This window comes from Triturus cristatus, chromosome 7, assembly GCF_964204655.1.
Source record: "Triturus cristatus chromosome 7, aTriCri1.1, whole genome shotgun sequence".
NCBI classification, from domain to species: domain Eukaryota; kingdom Metazoa; phylum Chordata; class Amphibia; order Caudata; family Salamandridae; genus Triturus; species Triturus cristatus.
The window spans coordinates 1,174,401,529-1,174,416,568 of record NC_140590.1 but is presented as its reverse complement, the minus strand read 5'-3'; the positions used below and the strand labels follow the sequence as shown (position 1 = coordinate 1,174,416,568).

Genomic DNA, 15,040 nt, shown 5'->3' with positions numbered 1-15,040 from the left:
GTCCCGGGCCGAGGTCCCGTCGCCTTGGGGTGGAGTAGCCTCGGATTCTGCCCAGGCTTTCAGGGCTTTCTGCATTTCTTCCTTGGTGCCCAATCCTGTGGTTGGGATCCCTTTGTCCTTGCAGAATTGTTTCAATTCTTTGTGGGTGTATTCTTCCAACCTCTCTTGCTGGAAGGTCGCGGCCACGGTTGTTTCTTGGCTGCTCATGGTTCTCTTTCTTTTTCCGTCTGGTTAGGCAGCGGGTGCGTTACTTGCCTGTACGATTGCGTCTGGCTCGGATCCCGTCGCTGGCCACCAAATGTTGGAGGGAGGACCACCGGGGGGTCAGGGGGGCCACTCCGGGGCACCTTCCTACCGCAAAGTTATAGCCGAGCGCCGCTGAGAAGCCTCCTAGGAGAGGTCTTTCTCCTATGATCGTACTAGGCCCAGTAACACCACCACACAGGACTCCGTATCAGTTGCTTATCTGGGTACTTTATCAATAGTAGTATATTCGAAATATTTACAGGGGGATCGAGAGATCCAGAAAGAGTCTCAATGTCTTTGTAGGGACAGGGTAGCGGGACAGTCTTAGTACCAGCCTGGTACGGGGAAGCTCTGCGCCAGACCTTGAGTTAGGCCGAAGGTGGCTCCGGGGATCGGAGCGGCAGGTGCTGGTCTCAAAGCAGCTCGGACGGGGAGAGCCGCGACGGTGTCTGCAGGGCTCGGGTGGTAGTTCCGCTTGGGTCGAGCCGCGACACAGTCAGCAGGGCTCCGGTGGTAGGTCCGCTTCGGTCGAGCCGCGACGAGGTCAGCTGGGCTCTGATGGTAAGTTCAACAAGGTCGGGCCGCGACAGCGTCAGCAGGGCCCCAAAGGTTCCTGAAGGTCTTTAAGCACGGTGGAGCCGCGACGTAGTCAGCAGGGCTCAGAGCGTGGTTCCGGGATGAGTCTTTCTCCGTAGGGTCAGCCGCGATCCGATCAGCAGGGCTCTTGACTCCGGGATACAACTGCTGTCCTGTTGCAGGGTCGCCCCAGATATAGGTCTGGAGCCCTTTGATGTCCGGACCCTTGCGCCCGGGGGGGGGGCGGAGAGGCCGGGTCGGTAGCGGCCAGACGCTCAGCAGGAGACGCGCCAGGCCCAGGAGAACTGTGGGGCGACGGTTGGGGGTCCCATCGATACTGCCCTCCGCCAGGAGTGGGGAAGTGTTCACGTGGTACCCCCTGGCCAGTTGTTGGTGCCTTGATGTCGGGGCTTGCTGGGGGCCGAGGCCGGGTTGAGCGGGGTCACGTAGGCTGGTGCGCAGAGTCACGTACAATCCAAAATGGAGGAGCCCCGAGGTGCAGGGGACCTCGTGCGGCTTGGCGAGGGGGAACAGGACCACGCCACGAGGCCGGCTCCAACAAGTACGCATACGCGAGAACACCCATAGTGATAGTGAGCGTACAGGCATGTGTACGGTCCGTACCACTATGAGTACGCATACGGGAGAACACCCATAGTGATAGTGAGCGTACAGGCGTGTGTACGGTCCGTATCACTATGGGTGTGCTCGCGTATGCGTACCCATAGTGATAGTGAGCGTACACACGCGTGTACGGTCCGTACCACTATGAGTACGCATACGCGAGAACACCCATAGTGGTACGGACCGTACACACGCGTGCGTACGCTCACTATCACTATGGGTGTTCTCGCGTATGCGTACTCATAGTGGTACGGACCGTACACACGCCTGTACGCTCACTATCACTATGGGTGTTCTCGCGTATGCGTACTCATAGTGGTACGGACCGTACACACGCCTGTACGCTCACTATCACTATGGGTGTTCTTGCGTATGTGTACCCATAGTGGTATGGACCGTACACACGCCTGTACGCTCACTATCACTGTGGGTGTTCTCGCATATGCGTACTCATAGTGGTACGGACCGTGCACACGCCTGTACGCTCACTATCACTATGGGTGTTCTCGCGTATGTGTACCCATAGTGGTACGGACCGTACACACGCCTGTACGCTCACTATCACTATGGGTACACATATGGCAGCACTCCCATAGTGATAGGGAACGTACACAGGCCCTCTGAGCGAATGTACGGTGCCTTTCACACATCACAGTGGTGACAGGCAGCACACAGGAAGGAATAGGGCTAACATACTTGTCCATGGATGGACATCAAGGCATTGTCTGGGCAGTACTACATGTGTGGGGCACAGGTGTGAAAGGCTGTGATGTGGCACATTACTCCTGAGTCGAGAAGGCACCAGATGTATGATGAGATGTGTACAGATGTTATGTGTGACGGTGCAATGTGTGCCAGGCATGCCCTTTACTCCTTTGACATGTGTGCATGTCGTACTGCACACTTGGGATGAGCGTCACTGGCATGGCACAGTCAACAACACACGCAAGTGTCCCCTGATGCCCGCTACAGGGGTTACCACACCAGACATGTGACTACCCACGGTGCACGATGTGACTATGTCATGTTTGTGTGGGGTGTTCCCATTAGCTTGATGTTGGTGCTCCCTCAAAAGCATCAGCTGTTGCAGCAACCAACATGTGTCTGTGTGTAGATGGACATGGCACACTGTTACGCACACCAGGCCACATGTGGTATCGGATGTGAGGTGCGTATGTATGCATGGGACACGGAGTAGCGTAACAAGGACATGTCTGCATCCTCTCTATGAATGTGTGGTGAGTCATTACATGTACACCTTATTGGCAAAGTGTGTGGGCTGTCCTAATGTAATGTCATGTGACCTGTGGCTCTAGAGTTCCGCTACCAGTCTCTGAAATCGACATCCTAATTCTGCTGATGTGTTGATGTATGTCACTCCTGTGTTGTGTCTGGCTGTTCACTTACACTGGGACACAGCTAATCCCATGCCATGGCATGTGGAGGTTCACAATCTCCGTGTGTAGCTGGGTCTTGGTAGGAGTGTCACCTGGCAGCCATATGTGTCCAGTGCATGTGGCACATACCTGACTCCGTATGTCGCATATGTGTATTGACAGATTAACATGTGCTCAGCACCAAAAAATTGTTGTTGTAGTGCACTCACTCTTCCTTGTCACTTCCAAATTACTGCAGAGCGCCGCCTCTTCCCCGAGCAATTCCAGACTTGGCTGACATGCGGGAGAATGACTGTATCCGGTGCTACCGCTTCCCCCAACCGTTGATTGAGGAGTTGACGGCGAGGCTGACACCACACCTGCAACCGCTGCACAGGTATCCTACGGCACTGACACCCAAGCTGAAGGTAATGGCAGCCCTACATTTTCTTGCCACGGGTACCTTTCAAAATACCATAGCTCATGTGGGTGGCATGTCCCAGAGCATGTTCTGCCCTGTGCTGCATGATTTCTTAGAGGCCATTTTGCTTCACCTGGATGAGTTCATCCATTTCCCAACCCCTGAAATGTTGACTGGGGTCAAGCGTGGATTCTATGCCCTGGAAGGGATGCCCCATGTCATTGGGTCCATAGATGGGACACATGTGGCTTTGGTACCACCACAGGCACAGGAGGTAGCGTACAGGAATCGCAAGCACTACCACTCCATCAATGCCCTTGTGGTGTGTCTGTCCAACATGGTGATTTCACATGTCTGTGCTCGTTTTCCAGGATCAGCACACGATGCCTACATCATGAGGCGTAGCAGGGTGCCTGAAATGATGACGCAGCTGCGCAACGAACGAGCATGTGTTGTTGGTGGGTACACTCTGTCTGTCCTGTATTTTGCGTAGACTTCCAGCACGACCGCTTCTCCTGTCCTACTTATGTCCATGTGCTTTCCATGTAGGGGACGCTGGCTATCCCAACATGCCATGGCTGATCACATCTCTCCGCAACCCCATCACGCCCGCCCAGCTCCGCTACAACACCGCCCATGGCCGGACAAGGCGAGTGATAGAGAGGACATTTGGCCTCCTGAAGAGCCGATTCAGATGCCTCCACAAGACCGGCGGCGCCCTCCCATATGCCCCGGCGAAGGTCTGCAAGATCTTCATGGTGTGCTGCATGCTGCAAAACATGGCAGTTGAGAAAGCTGTGCCACTCATCCTGGATCAAGATGATCAGGACCATCCACCCGTGGAGGACCAAGGTCTTGGCAATGGGGCTAGTGATGTGGTGGATGTGGTTCCGCAAGAGGACATCCGGAATCGGCTCATACGCGACTTCTTTGCTTAGTGGTGAGTACCAGGGTCTGTGTGTGCACGCATTGGTCCCCGTGTGGCATGTGTTGCGATGTGTCCATCTGCATGTATGGCACGTGAGTCAGAGGTGTGTGTGGATGTGTGACTGGAGTGATGGTGCCAGTGATGTGTATTTCCACAGTCATAATTGTGACCTAGCATGTAGTCATCCTTACATGTGTCGAGTACATGCACATGCAAGTGGCTGTGCTTTTTGTGGCTGACTTCTTGTGTGTCTCTCATCCCCAGGTACTTGCGCATGCCGTCTGCTGGTTGCATTGTTGTGGCACTGCTATTCCTCATGGACACGTCATCGTGTGCTGACTCAGCGTTACACGCACGGACAAGTTTGGAAGTCTCCTTAGGGTAAGGGATGCATCAGGGGTGTATTGGGTGTGGCAGTTGTTTACGATGTGTGCACACTGCCCCTGTCGATGTTTGGTTCCTCTGCAGACATGTCGCATCACCATGGGACACATGACATGCAGCTGGGTACACCTGAATAGATGGTCAGACTTGTTGACAGTCATCAGTGATGGGATTGTGGATTGTGATGATGGCATCAATGTGTGTTACACTGCCCTTGGACACATACGGTTTGCATTGGCTTGACATGGTATGGGACTTCCACATCAGCGGATCAATGGTGTATGGCAGCCTCTCCGTGAGCAGCAGGGGGTGTTTAGCTGTTAGCCAACACTTGTGTGCCAGTTCCATGGCTATCACGCATTTGTGCTGCAGAAGGGGGGTTCCAGTGTTGGACCCACATGTTACTCCACATGACCCGTTCATGTGTACTCCGAGTTGCCTCTGCAATCCCGAATACATGACTAATAAAGGTGTCCCTATGCCTCAAAGGTGCCTCTTCTCAGTCAATGCTGGTGTGTTGCCACGGTGCATCCGGCATGTCTGGCATGGTTTTCCGTGATAGTGGCTATGTGTCTATGTGTAGAGTAGCAAGCTGCAAGCTGTTTGTGTGGGATTAGACTGTGTATTGTGCATGATGTCCATGACTGTGTGGGTATTGTGACATGTGCCATCCCCATGCATCCAACGTTGGCCAGGCCACCATTCTCTGCATCCACCTGACTCAAGCTTGCAGGACATGGTTCTGCCACCTGTCCACACATACCTGGGTGCCCCACAGGACACTCCACATGATCCCTGACCTCTGCGCATGGCTGTCGCTGTACTCAAAATGTCTGTCGGCACGGTTGTGCGGCCACCCCCTCAGCTGGTTGGGCCCATCACGGGTGTGTATGGTGCTCCATGTCTGTCTTGCCTAATACAATGTGACCCATGTGTGTCCTGTGCCAGACTCAGGCCCCAGGGTGTGGATGGTTGAAGTCAAATGAGAACTCAGGCATGGTTAGACTTTACAAGACACATGTAAGGTAATAATGCAAAATGTAGGCATCTTCTCTTTATGGTGTGACTTTTTATTTTGGTTGGGGTACGGGGGGGGTATGACATGAGGGGCTTTCCGGGTGTGTGGAATCCAAAGTTCACTAGGGGAGTTGGTGTCCTTGCCATTTGAAATCCTCAGAGTCCATGCCACAGTCTTTGTCAACATTGGTCAGACAGTGACCAGCAAGTCCATGTGGCAGAGAATGTCTTTTGCTGCTGTGCTGCTGTTGGTCCAGTGGGCCAGGTGCCAGGCCAGGTGTCCTGGGAGATGGTGCTGTTGCGCTGACCCTCACGGTCTTTACCGTGGACGACCCGCCCTCCTGCGGGGACCCTCAGAAGCAGGCCGTGACGATGTTTGGGATGCTCCGTCGGATGTCTCCTCCTCCTGATCCCTCCCTGTGGGTGGTGATGTTCTACGCCTGATGGCACAGGGAGGGTTGCCCATGTTGTCGGCTATCCGACGGAGTGTACTGTGAATTCCCCTGAACACCGTCACAAGCTCAGCCTGTCTGTCCTCCATCCGCCCTTGGTGTCGCAGTAGACAGGCATGTTGCTCCGCATGTTGCTGGGCCTGCTGGGTCTTGATCTCCTCGAGGATGGACACAACCTGGGCCATGCCCGTGGTGTCCTGCCGGTATGTGTCCAGGATGTTCCTGACATGGGAATATACCGGTTCCGCAGCCAACAGGTCAGGCTCGCACCACCGCCGTCCTCCACTCCCACCACCCCTGCCCACTTGCACCTGGCCTGCCCTTGTGGGCACATCGGGTCTCCGGGACCCCTGAGGGGTGGCATTGGCGTTGTCGCCTGCCTCCTCCTGGGTGCCCGGTACACTGTGTCCCTCCTGGACAGCCTGGCTGCATTGTGGTGGTGGGGCAGGGATCCTGGGTGTCTCCTGGGATGTGGCAGGAGTGGGGGTGGTGGTTGGCCCAGTTGTACCTGACGCAGGTGCTGCAGGTGGTTGGACACCAGAGGGGCCAGGTTGGTCGGGGTCGGGTTCGTCCACAGAGTGGTGAGAGTCGTCGCTGCCGGTGGGTTCGTCATCCCGCCGTGCCGGGTCCTGTGAGCCTTCCCCCCCAGTGTTGGGGGGTGATCCACGACGTTGACCTGTGTGTGCGAGAGACAATGTTAATTTTGTTCCATGCAACATCCATGTTTCATTGGTTTCTAAGTTGGCACATTTCCTATGGGAATTTGGATATGTCTTGCATTCCACTCACAGTGCACTTGTGCATGGGTATGTCCCTTGGCCACAGCTTTTGCGACTTTACCTATGTGTGGCACAGTCTTACTTGCTGCGTCAATTGTGACTGCAGTCAGCAGTGGAGTGAGCATTTGTGGCGAGCCATGCATTGGCGCCTTCTGTGTTGCACTGTACGTGGGCACATGGAGTTGTTCCACACACTTAGATAATGCAGGTAGCTGTCGTTGTGCTCGTGCACAGGTTGAGACATGGCCCAGTGTTTTGCCATGGAGAAGAGGGGGGATTCAGGCACTGGCCACCCTTGTCTACATGCACGCAGTCCACCTGCTGACAAGCAGACATTCCCACACCCCCCAAGGCTGAATTGGTCTCCCTGTGTGTCCCTTTCTCACTCCCTCTCTGTCCCCCTCTCCCTCCCTGTGTGTCAGCCTCCTCCCTCTGTCTGTCTCCCTGTGTCTCCCTCCCTCTCTCTCCCCCTCTCCCTCCCTCTGTGTGTCACCCTCTGTCACCTCAGCCCAGCTTCCTAGGCACACACTTATTGCAGATCTTTGAATGGCCCTTGGCTTGTTGATGTGAGTTTGTTTCTGATCTCCAGGCACCCATTGGGTGTAGTGTCTGTGTCTGCGCTGCTGCTGTGGTGGTGTGTGCTGCCACTCTTTCACAGTGTTGGCTGTTCATTAGCTGCTGTCATGTGCAAAAACGTGCCGTCACCCCCATGTGTTAATGCAAGGCGTCCGCCATTTGCTGGCAAGTCTTTCCTGTGTGGGGACACACTGTTTGTCTGGCTGTGACCTAGGCCATATGGGCAGGGGGCATTGTTGTCTGCTTCTGAGTTGCACTATGTGATTTTTGTGGCCCACACTCCCGCCATCCGGCTTACCGTGTCTTGTGTTGGTGTTTTCTGTGGCCTGTGACTTTGCATTGTCCAGCTGGATGCATGGGGCATGGTGGCGCCAGTGGCATGTGCGTGTTCATGGAGTGTGGTTGAGTCATGCGATAGCTTGAGGTGGTTGCGTGCATGTTTGTGAGTTTGGTTGTGGATGACGTTCCCCCCATGAGAGGTGAGTTGTTTGTGTACTCACCCGGGTCTCGGAGTCCATCTAATCCGTCCACTGACACCACCGGCAGTATGGCCATCACTCTCTCCTCCCAGGGATGGTAGTATACGGGTCTGCGGGGCGGCCCTCCTCCAGTGACGTTGGCCTGGTTGTGGTCATCGGTCATTTTGGCTCGGACCCTCCTCCGCAGATCGTACCACCTGGCTTGGCATTCATGCCTGGTCCTTCTGGTGGCCGCAACAGCATTCACAGCATCAACAATCCTCTGCCACATGGCTGTTTTTTCGGACATGCAGGTCTGTCTGACCAATGTTCCAAAGAGGTGTGGCTCGACTCTGAGGATTTCGTCGACAAGGACCTCCAACTCTCGGCTAGTGAACTTTGGATTCTTGTTAGTGGGCATGGTGAGCGGTGTGGGTGTGGATGGTGGGGGGGGGGTGTGGATGGTTGTGGGTGTGTGGGTGTGGTTGTGCAGGTGTGTGTGTGAATGTGATGAGGGGGTGTTTGTGAAGGTGTGTGTGTGAAGGTGTGCAAGTGTAAGGTGTGGTAACGGTTCTAGTATGGTGCTGTAGGTTGTCTGTGGGGTCTGGCAGCAGTGAGTCTGTTGCAAAGGCTCATGGTTTGTGTGTGTGGGCCCTTTTTATTGGTCCATTGGTGGGTGTGGCTGTGTTTGAAGTTTGGGTGGGTGTGTTATAAGGAGTGGTTGTGTTTTGGGCCTCTGTTTGGGATTTTGGCAGTTGCAGGTCAGTGAATGTGTTGTTTTTGTGCTTGTTGGACATGTTTTGTGGCTTTGTGCCATTCGAATGGTGTATTCTTGTGTTGTTTTGCTTTGTCCTGGTTGTGTACGTGCGTTTTTAGCGTGTGTACGGTGTGTACTTCGGGAATTTTGTTGTACAGTGCTGTCCTTGTGTCTGGCTTGGTACGACTCGTACATGCGCGATGTTGTGTGAAGGTGCTGGTGTTGGGGCCTGGGGTGCGCTCCGTACTTAGAATGTTGGGGTGGGGGTACGCTCCATGCATACGCGGGTGGGGGTACGTGTCGTACATACACGGTTGGGGTGGGGGTACGGTCCGTACATACACGGTTGGGGTGGGGGTACGCTCCATGCATAAGCGGGTGGGGGTACGTGTCGTACATACACGGTTGGGGTGGGGGTACGGTCCGTACATACACGGTTGGGGTGGGGGTACGCTCCATGCATACGTGGGTGAGGGTACGGGTCGTACATACACTGTTGGGGTGGGGGTACGCTCCATACGTACGCGGGTGAGGGTACGGGTCGTCCATACACGGTTGGGGTGGGGGTACAGGTCGTACATACACTGTTGGGGTGGGGGTACGCTCCATACGTATGCGGGTGAGGGTACGGTCCGTACATACACGGTTGGGTTGGGGGTACGCTCCATGCATACGCGGGTGGGGGTACGTGTCGTACATACACGGTTGGGGTGGGGGTACGGTCCGTACATACACGGTTGGGGTGGGGGTACGCTCCATGCATACGCGGGTGAGGGTACAGGTCGTACATAAACTGTTGGGGTGGGGGTACAGGTCGTACATACACTGCTGGGGTGGGGGTACGCTCCATACGTATGCGGGTGAGGGTACGGTCCGTACATACACGGTTGGGTTGGGGGTACGCTCCATGCATACGCGGGTGGGGGTACGTGTCGTACATACACGGTTGGGGTGGGGGTACGGTCCGTACATACACGGTTGGGGTGGGGGTACGCTCCATGCATACGCGGGTGAGGGTACAGGTCGTACATACACTGTTGGGGTGGGGGTACGCTCCATACGTATGCGGGTGAGGGTACGGGTTGTACATACACGGTTGGGGTGGGGGTACGGTCCGTACATACACGGTTGGGGTGGGGGTACGCTCCATGCATACGCGGGTGGGGGTACGGGTCGTACATACACTGTTGGGGTGGGGGTCCGCTCCATGCATACGCGGGTGGGGGTACGTGTCGTACATACACAGTTGGGGTGGGGGTACGCTCCATACGTACGCGGGTGAGGGTACGGGTCGTACATACACGGTTGGGGTGGGGGTACGGGTCGTACATACACTGTTGGGGTGGGGGTACGCCCCATACGTACGCGGGTGAGGGTACGGTCCGTACATACACGGTTGGGGTGGGGGTACGCTCCATGCATACGTGGGTGGGGGTACGTGTCGTACATACACGGTTGGGGTGGGGGTATGGTCCGTACATACACGGTTGGGGTGGGGGTACGCTCCATGCATACGCGGGTGAGGGTACGGGTCGTACATACACTGTTGGGGTGGGAGTACGCTCCATACGTACGCGGGTGAGGGTACGGGTCGTACATACACGGTTGGGGTGGGGGTACGGTCCGTACATACACGGTTGGGGTGGGGGTACGCTCCATGCATATGCGGGTGGGGGTACGGGTCGTACATACACTGTTGGGGTGGGCGTACACTCCATGCATACGCGGGTGGGGGTACGTGTCGTACATACACGGTTGGGGTGGGGGTACGCTCCATATGTACGCGGGTGAGGGTACGGGTCGTACATACACGGTTGGGGTGGGGGTACGGGTCATACATACACTGTTGGGGTGGGGGTACGCTCCATACATTCACGGGTGGGAGTACGTCTCGTACATACACGGGTGTACACACACTGGTGCGGATTCGACTCGTACATAGGAGGGCTGGGGGGAGTGTTGGGCGCGTATGCGGGCACATGTCTCCATGGTTGCTATGGGAGTTCGGTGCGGATGGTGTTTTTTCCATGCGGTTGTAACATCGGACGCACGGGATGGATCGTAATTCCGCGGTCGGACTTCACTTTTCACATTTGTACGGTAAATCGTCCGGGGACGTGTCGGACACATTTTCCGACCCGAGGACGTGTGGGGAATAATTCCCAATGTGATTCGTATGGACTTTTTCCCATGCGAATCGTAATTGGCAGTTTGTACGGCACTTGTACGATTTGTACGGTAAAAAGACCGGATACGAGTCGTACGGGGAATTTTTTTACCGGATCGTAATCGGCACCCAAGGTGTTCTGAAATAAGACAATTTCAATATAGATTAAAGGCATTAAATTCATCATGAACCTACCTAACTGATGCTACGGTGGCTTCCTATATATCTATACCACATCTGATTACAGAAATAACACCTTGGTTGTGGTTCTATAAAAGACAATTCCAACCCTGATGAAGTCCATGTTGGACAAAACGCGTTGGCTGGGCTGATACATTTGACTTCAAATAAAGAATAATAGAAAAAAAGAAATCTCAAGACTCTCTACGCTGTATTTTCTGATTTTGTTGATCTTACAATATTTGCAAACGAAATGATGTTGAATTACATGCTGGAGCATAATTGATGAAGGAATCAAGTTATAACTGTATGCTCCTTTTCAGATTTCTATTTCTCGCTAAAGGACCCGCAGAAAGAAGGGCCTAGGGAGCCTTACTCATATGCAGAGGACAATCTCCACCATTTTTGTACAGAGGCAGAAAGAGGTGTGAAACTTCCACACCTGGATATCAAAAGCCACACAGACGATGAACAGGTAAATAGAGAAAATTCTAACCTCACCTAATGGACACTGCTCACTCCCAACAATAGAGACTGTAGTCCAACTCTTCACTGCCTCCAATTGGCAGGTGTACGAGGTACAGGAAGACTGATCAGCAGCCCCCGCTCAGCAATGAACCTAATCGAATTTCGAGCAGAGCCCTGTCTCTTCTGTCCCTACTTTACTGTCTAGAGCTCCACCCTCCAGCTTCAGGAAAGCCAGCAATACACTTTCATTGTCTGAGAAAATAGCCTCACCCTCATTTTGTACACACGGGCACACCAGGTGCTTCCATAATAAAACCCACAGGCTTCTACTACTCTGATTCACTTATACATACAATTCATGTACCCCCCTGTGACCACCCACACAAACACACAACATACACTTGGGATGTTGGCGCTAGGTACCTTTTGTATCTATGATTGCTCTGCTATGCCATAGAAACAACCTAGTGTGCAATTAAGTGTGCAATTAAGTAAACAAGGTATTAATCTAACTGCACATTGACAAGATGCTTCTTGCTAGTGTCAGTGAGTGAGTGAAACAACCTTTAATACATAATAGTGAGGGAATATCATTTGCTGAAGCTCTTTATTAATTCTACGACACTTTGATTTATGCAGTACAGGCCCTGATCCAAGATCAGGATCCAGTATATGTTGGAAAGGGATGTGCTGGGCTTGAGATCCAGAATGGATTGGAATTTTAATATTTACATGACCTGTACACTTGAACCTGCATGGTTGAGTGGCTTACCCTGCACATGGAGAACTATATATAATGTTTCATTCTATAGGGTATTTCTTCAAATTGCTTACTTGCTATCCCAGAAATCCATTTCTTACTGTTCTCCTAAAAGCCACAGTGAAAATGTGTCCTTGACTTTCCTCCAATTGATTCCTGTCCTTTTTTAAGCATGATCCTCTCCTCACCTTCCATTCTCTTCATGTCTTCTATTTCCGAGTATAGCCTCCTTTCATTCTCATGCCTGTCCATCTCAATCTCTCTTGTTGTAATTCTGCAAATGGCTCACACCTCATCTCAAAGATCACAGCCTCTAATTTTTTTGTAAAACTACCTCTGCAACTTAACAATGCCTAACCTTCACCATCCAACATGTTTCACCAACTATTCGCCTGAAACGACACAGCCCCCACTATTGATAGCATCTAATTGGGATCAATTTTAACACAATACAGATCAAACTAGAGTACCTGATTGAAAATAAATTTTTTAGAGCACATGGCTACTCCAATAACCAACAACATCACTGGATAAACCACTAATATTGGGCTCCAGAGTAGTGTGCTACTTTCCGTAAAGTACTTCAATGACTCGTCCTAACATTAAACACTATATAAATACAATTACTATACAATTACATTACAATTCATTATATACCAAGGAAAATTGAAAATATATTGGAGAAACTCAAATAATCCAATGCAATGACAAATGTGTGAGAGCCAATCACTGATGATAGAATAAGACAGAGTTGCTCTGGGATCTGTGAACGCTAGGGTATGGCACAGAGGACGGGTGAGACAAAGAATAACACCTCCAGTAAGTAGAGAACAAAACACAGCCTAACTTTCTCCTAACCAATGACATAAAATACTGGATAACAAGTAACAGTACAGCACAGGGAAATACCAAAGAAAGAAAGTATACTATTTGTGTCTTAAAGAAATATCTAACAAGAAAGATAGTGTTAACACACAAAGGCAGTCTCTTGTTCAGTTTGCTCCAGAAGTGCTCCACGTCCTTTAATGTTAGGCCAGATAACCTAAAAGGGTGATCTACTTAGAAGGGTCAGGGGCCCAACTGGGCTATTTAGCGCTAAAAGATTTGGTCCCCTGAGGCAAGCAGAAATAGGCTGTGCCTGTAGGACCACACATTGTTTGCTAGTTGATGGTTGTGATAGAGCGTCATGAGATTTTGAAATTTGTAGGGGTGTATTATATTCACCGTTAGTCAGCACCCGCATATTAATCAATGTATGTTTAGAAGTGCCATAGAAATGTATTGCTGAAATTGTTTAACATAGAGGTGATCAGAAATGTAATAACGCTTTTGTGAAGAGTAACGTTGCAAGTTATCGTGAATGTATTTAGCAAATGCATAATGATTAGTTTCGCACAATGTAATGTATTAGGTTAAACGTGTGCCACGTTAAAGTTATACGTGTAGATTGCTTAATTACGCACATGAGAATAATGAACTAATGCTTAGAGTGTGATTTAATAGTGTGTTTAATTTTGTAGAGGCCTGATCACATATACGTTAGAAGAGAAGGCCTGTTAATTTACTTATGTTAGCTAATGTTGTAGGCCGAAAATGATTCCCTTGGTAAAGGCTTTGGGTTTCAGGGAAATGTAAAACCTTAAAGATGTGAAATGGTTTTTCGCGTTCCCATGTTTCTGTTGCAGGTGCGAGGACATTTAGCTCGTTAGAGAGACTAGGTCTTTGTTTCAGGAGTTAGGATGCTGTGAGAAGCCAACAGGGGAGTGCATTGGAATGTGGAGATGATACTTTCAGCGGAGAAGGTGCCTGAGACCCAAGGTCAAGCTAACCATCGTTAGACGCCAGACAAATTTGTGGAAGACTACCGAGAGAAGACCTGGCTGAAGAGGTGTGCCAAAGGGCGTGTTCTACGATTTTGGGGTTTTGTATTAGGGACAGTGCCCAGTGGGTTGAGCAGATGAGGTTTAGACGGGAAGCTAGAAGGAGCATCTTAGATCGAGCTCTGACTAAGTGAATGTACTTCTTAAGGGAGTCTTCACTTCTGACACCTTTTTCTTGATTCTCTTGCCTGGGATGGGAATGATATGTAGGGATGTCACCTTAGAGACAGTGTAGGGATAGAAATATTTTTCGTTTCACTAATGATTCCTAAAATAGATATTAGCCTAACCATCGTTTTCTTGATGCTTTTGGAATCCGTGATCCTTTTTGTCTTAAGTCGAATGAAAATTTTGCGTAGGCTTGCCTTTGTTTTAGTGCCCATTTACCTTTTACACCTTGTACTGAGGTGTTTGCATGTTCAGCTGTTTTTGGTTGTAATAAAATCTTACAAATTTTAGATTCAGAGTCAGTGGTCTTTTCCAAATGAAATCTAATTGTGGCAAATATATTTTGATAATTGTGTTCATCACCTCCACTCTATTTGGCAGAAAAAAAGATCCTGGCGACCTGTGAGGATTCTTGGAGATAACCAGGTAGGCAAGAATCCGGCCCTATCAGTTGGTAGCAGAGTAGGATGGTTACCTCCGATAGCGAGGGGAGATCTAGATTAGGATAAGGGATTCTTGAGGCCCATAGAAGTCAAGTGATGGGGACTCATCGGATGGTGGACTGCGGACGACGGCGGCTGATGGAGATTGATGGAGAGTAGCAGTGTGGCGGAAAGCAGCAGTTCGTGGAGGAGTGAGTATAAATAGGGTGAGAGGTTTGTAGATTGCGGTGTTGTTTTGTTGTTTGATGTCTTGCGGAGTTGGAGTGAGTGTTGAGTGATTGTGAGATCAGGCTGTGAGCGGGCGCAGCCCGGGAAAGTCTTAGGCTCGACGAGAAGCTTAAGTGATTGTGGTGTAGAAGACTCCCGAGGTAGATTTTGTT

General features: G+C 51.4%; 1 protein-coding gene across 1 annotated transcript in view; it reads left to right on the top strand.

Annotated features, from left to right (window-relative positions):
- Positions 1 to 14,507, top strand: part of LOC146811366 (uncharacterized) — a 41,786-nt gene extending 27,279 nt beyond the window's left edge. Inside the window, exon 3 of the mRNA XM_085618480.1 lies at positions 11,265 to 14,507. Coding sequence (XP_085474606.1) covers positions 11,265 to 11,446 — 182 coding nt within the window. The 3' untranslated portion in view covers positions 11,447 to 14,507. The remainder of the gene's footprint in view (positions 1 to 11,264) is intronic.
- The last annotated feature ends 533 nt before the right edge of the window (positions 14,508 to 15,040 follow it).